At 59.8% G+C, this 5,076-nt stretch overlaps 2 protein-coding genes; one reads left to right on the top strand and one right to left on the bottom strand.

Annotated features, from left to right (window-relative positions):
- Positions 1-1,032: 1,032 nt before the first annotated feature.
- On the bottom strand, positions 1,033-1,987 carry CHC_T00010309001 (60S ribosomal protein L15). XM_005717765.1 is given in 4 exon segments: positions 1,033-1,169; positions 1,170-1,594; positions 1,761-1,986; position 1,987. Coding segments are annotated over 2 exon segments (651 nt in total), but the record flags the coding sequence as incomplete, so codon positions are not given.
- Positions 1,988-2,489: 502 nt separating this feature from the next.
- Positions 2,490-3,812, top strand: CHC_T00000014001 (hypothetical protein). Its single transcript, XM_005717764.1, has one exon. It carries the CDS (start codon positions 2,490-2,492, stop codon positions 3,810-3,812), a length of 1,323 nt encoding a protein of 440 aa, XP_005717821.1.
- Positions 3,813-5,076: the final 1,264 nt, after the last annotated feature.

Here is a 5,076-nt window from a genome sequence, read left to right as displayed (position 1 = left end):
CCAGCTCGGAGCCGATGGCGACGAGCACGCTGGAGAGGTCGTCCTGACCCTCCATGCGGTGCCGCGCGTAGATCTGCGCCGTGCGGTCGCCGATGCGCCGGTGGATCGGCTGCACCACGCCCTGCTGCCACTCGGCGTCCAGCCACGCCGTCAGCTGGTCCGACAGCCACCGCCGCTCCGCCTCCAGCGCGGTCGCGTTCGCCGCCGCCGGAAGCGTCACCCCGTCCTCGACAGGATCGAACTCCGCGCGGCACACGATCTGCGCGCGCAGCCGCTTGCGCAGGGGAGAGCAGGCGCGGGCGTGCCGCGCGGAGTGCAGCGGGGACGTCGTCCGGTGGTGCCCGGGTTTCAGCGTGAGCACGGAGGAGGCTGGGGCGGCGAGGAAGGCGAATTGTTCCATTGCGGAGAGGTGTTTAGTGGGAGAGTGGTTGCGTACTTTGAGCTTGGTTCACGGATGCTAACGTCTTCTCATCTCGCGGATGTGGGAGGTCGGAGGTCGGTAAATTGGCTGGCACTGAGGATTGAGGAGGGCGGCGATGCAATTGTAGTGGCGTGCAGATTTCGGTGATCGTCGTGCGAGATGATGAGTGGTGCAGACTGGCCCTATTCTTCGCTGCCCGCCTCCCATAGCCGCGAGTGCCGCCCCACGTGTACAGTGTACCACGTGGACACGTGTATGGCATCGTAATGTGGGTCGAGTGCTTCATGTGGGTCAAGCGTTTTCAAAGCCGCCCTCGCCTCTTGAGGTCACCAAGAGGACATCACAAGACAATCAGACAATCGCTCTTCGTCTACAGCGGCGTGGGTCAAGCGTTTTCAACGCTGCCCTCGCCTCTTGATCACCCTCCCCGCCAGTGGGAGGACATGAAAAGGCAATCCAACAATCACTCTTCGTCTCTACAGTGGCCCTTAGCCCCTTGCATAAATATATCGATCAGCGGCACACAATGTAGCGCTGCTCTACCCCACACGGACATGTGACTAAAATTAACCAAACGGAAAGGATCACACAAAGTGGGGCGCGCGAACGATCGTGCGTAGAGAGGAATTTACGGCGATCGCGCTCTATTGCTTGCGACGGAATACATCTGTAAAAAAAAAGCCTTTACGAAATCCAACCTGCAAAGCGAGCAACGCCATACGCGAAGCTTCGCACCACCCCTGGCACCCTAACGATAACGCAAAAGTCTGAGCGTATTGTGCTTCTTCCAGACGGCGCGGACGGAGGGGCGGGTGCTGTTTGCGCGGTGTCCGCGGACATGGAGACCGCGACCCTTCCTGCCGGCGGCGGTGAGGCCACGGAGCTCGCGATGCTTCATGACCGGGCGGGCGAGCCAGTTGAGGCGCGGGTCGTTGCGGATGGCGTTGTGGCTCGGGTCCACCAGGATGATCTCGAAGTACTTGTACGCGGCGTCCTCATTGACCCAGTACGAGTTGAGCACGCGCAGGTTGCCGCAGCGACGCCCCGCACGCTCCTCGGCCACGGCACGCTTGTTCCGCTTGAACTTGAGCTCCGTGATACCTTGATGCTTCGGCTTACCGTACTGGATCCCCTTTTTCACAGGGCGCTTGCGGCCTCCACGGCGGACGCGTACTGCGGGAAAGGGGGGCACGTGGGTGGGGTACGTGGGAATCGTTAGAGGCGGATTTTGCGAAAGAGATCATCTTCGGAAAAGGATGACGCGCAGATCCACGGGCTCAAGGACACCGCAAAACGGATGATGGACGCGCTGCGACGCATAAGGGACGGGTTCTCTTACCTCTATACACAACGAAACCCTGCTTCGACTTGTATCCCAAGCGACGCGCCTTCTCCGGGCGAGTTGGTCGCGAGGCGCGATGGATGGACGGGAGCTGGCGATATTCCCATGCGCGGACGCGGAGCATGAAGCGCATGACGTCGCTCTGCTTGTGGCGCCATAGCTCTTCCATATACTTGTAGGCTCCCATGTTGCTGTTGGTTGTTAGTAGAACGATCCGAAGTCCGAGGCGACGTCGGTACGCGATCAGCAGTGCGGTCGGGAGAATGGGTAAGAGAGACTACGGAAAGAGAGACCAGGATAGCATGCGGATGGGCGGCCGTGGGCAGAAAAATGGTTGATTTTTCGGTCGACGACGGTGCAATGAAACCTAAGTAATTTCAATTTTACAAGGGAAAAACAAATTGACGCATTCAGCGTGGGAGCTGTAATTACAGTGAGGGTATACTGTACAGCACTAAACCGTCACGGTGTAAGACGTTTCCTGATCTAGAGTGGCAATGGCTACTGCACACGCGTCGCGGCGCTATTTTTACGTGTCCACGTACGTCAACCTTCTCAAACCGATAACACACACCAACATGCGTCTTCTCAACTCCTGAGCCAAGCTCCCTCCTCCCCCGTTCACCACGCTTCACACCATCCTTGTTTCTCTCTTCGATCTTACTAACACACTTCTGAGAATCGAACGACACCCAACCAACTAACCAAGCTCCAAAACCCAACGCCATGGCGTCTGGCAAACAAGCCGCGACGGGCAACCCCGGCGACGAGTTCCCAATTCTGTGCGAGACGTGTCTGGGTCCGAACCCGTACATCCGCATGACGCGCCACGCGTGGGGAAACGCGTGCAAGGTGTGCGAGCGGCCGTTCACGTCGTTCCGGTGGCGGCCGGCGGGGCAGGGCACGCGGCCCAAGAAGACGGAGGTGTGCCAAACGTGCGCGCGCGCGAAGAACGTGTGCCAGACGTGCCTGCTGGATCTGCAGTACGGGCTGCCGGTGCAGGTGCGCGACGCCAGCCTGGCGCCGGGCGACCGGCAGCGCGCCGTCGTGCCGCAGAGCGACGGCACGCGCGAGTACGCCGCCGCGCAGTCGGAACGCGCCATCGCCACCGGCATCGTCGACCGCGTCTACGCCGCGCCCACCGTCAACTCCATCGCGGAGCGCGCGAAGAGGACCGCGCCCAAGTACGAGCGCAACCGCGCGCGCGTGTGCTCCTTCTTCCTGAAGGGCACCTGCACCAGAGGCCTGTACTGCCCGTACAGACATGAGAAGCCCGAGAAGGACGAGGAGAGCGGCATGGCCGAGCAAAACATTCGCGACCGCTACTACGGCGTGAATGACCCCGTGGCCGCCAAGATTTTCGGCAACCTAGGCATGTCTGCGGACGGCAAGCAGGCGGTGGTGTCGAAGAGGGGCGGCGGGGCTGCTGCGCCGCCGGTGCCGGAGGATGGGAGTGTCAAGAGCCTGTTCATCGGGGGCGTGAAGCCGGGCGTGGATGAGGAGAGCTTGAGACAGCTGTTTTCGGGGTGCGCACGCCTTTCCCGCATGTCCGTGCTCACGAGTCGGGGAATCGCATTTGTGGACTTTGCAGACCGAGCCGCGGCTGAGGAAGCGATGCAAAGAGTGCACGGGGCGCAGGACGTGAATGGGTGCAGAGTATTCGTGAATTGGGCGCGCGGGAGCACCAACAAACGAGCTCGCGTTCCTGACCCGTCCCAGCACCTCGACGCGTCACGCGATGGCGGCAAGGGCGGCGGGCATGGCCTTCAACCCGCCGCCCTTTCGGCGGCCGAGGATTACACGGTCAAACGACAGCGGGCGGAGCCGGCAGCAACGGCGCCACGGTCAGCTGCAGACGCTGCGCACAGACCCGTGAGACCGGCACACACGCCCCCCCAGGATGCAGCCAAGACTATAGTGTTGGGGAAAGTGTCCTCCTTCCCTAGGCCGACCGCGTCTGCAATACGGGACAAAAGCGCTCTACCACCAGCCATAGCTTACACCAGCCAGAATCCGTCTCAGCTTGGAAGTGTCGTGCGAAGAAAGTAGTTTTGTTTTGAGTGGGGGGTGGCTAGCATGCGGATAGCTTTGATTTGCTCCGCGCGACAAAGCAGGCAGGGGACTATGTAGCGATGCTGCGGGGCGAGAGGGTGAAGAGTGTCCCGAAGATTTTGTATTGAGAATAATAACCCACCGAACGTAGTTTTATAAAGAGGGGCCTACATTTTGAAACTAGCATAGCGCTACACATGTTGTTATAAATGAATATTAGTGAGACTGGGCGACGGCAAGCAACACGACTCTGGCGGGTTAAAAAGGCAAGAGCGTGATTCCATCGAGGCAAAGCGCCCCGTTCCGCGGCGCGCGTATCCCACTTTGACGCATCGATCCCTTCTGGTTGCGCCTCTGTACAAACAAAGTGGATACACCCTGGCAACTCTTCTTGTCCGAATTGATGTTGGCTTCGAAGAAGTGTTGCGCGCAAGAAGAAAGGAAAAAAGAAAAAGAAAAAGAAAAAAAAGACTGTATACTGTACACGGTACGGTATATAAACAGTATCTACAGCAAACGCCAACGGAAAGTGGTTTAGAATGAGGAGAACGAGCGGGTGTGGTTGCTCGATCCCCCCCCTCCGAAGACGCGCGGAGGCATGCTCCATGCGTTGCCGACGAGGTTTTCACCCTCTAGCATGTCGTCGTCGCCTTCCTCGGAAGGCTTGTGGTCCTTTTCCGGGAACTCGGCCACGCTGAACAGCTCCATCTCTTGGGAAGGCTCTGCGGCGCTGGGGGAGTCTAGGCTTGCAGCTTCTGGGGTCGTTTTGTGAGACTCCAGCGCTGCAGCATGCGCTTGGACTTGCTTTTCACACTTTAAACTGGCCGTGGCGGGGCGCGGCGACGGGGCAGTCCCACTCGGGCTTGGCGCAGGTGGAGGTTGTGCCAGGGCCTTTTCAAGGGCCTTTTCAAGGGCCTTGTTGGGCGAGGCGGGATTGGTATGATTCGTACAAGTAGTAGCTACTCCAGTGGCAGGCGCGGGCACGGCGGAAAGGTGCGGGAGGTTAGGTTTTGACTTGTCGGGCTTGAAGTCTGGGTTGGCGTGGTCGTTGTTGTTGGTGTTGTTCTGTGACGTAGCGGCATTCGGCACTGCGTTCGGAGGGGGTGTCTGCGGCGGCAGAGGATGCGGAAAGTGAAAGCGGGCGGCATGAGCGGGGTGCGGATGGTACGGGATGTGCATAGCGGCCATCGCAAACGGGTGCGGGATGCGTGTCAAGTGGTGGCGGTGGTGGTGGTGGTGGTGGTGGTGGTGGTCATCGTCG

This window comes from Chondrus crispus, genomic scaffold (assembly GCF_000350225.1).
Source record: "Chondrus crispus Stackhouse genomic scaffold, scaffold_347, whole genome shotgun sequence".
Lineage (NCBI taxonomy): Eukaryota > Rhodophyta > Florideophyceae > Gigartinales > Gigartinaceae > Chondrus > Chondrus crispus.
Note: the sequence above shows the minus strand (reverse complement) of the source record. Positions and strands in the feature narration are given on the sequence as shown.

Coding starts and splice junctions, on each gene's coding strand:
- CHC_T00000014001 (XM_005717764.1), top strand. CDS start 2,490: ATGGCGTCTGGCAAACAAGCCGCGACGGGCAACCCCGGCGACGAGTTC.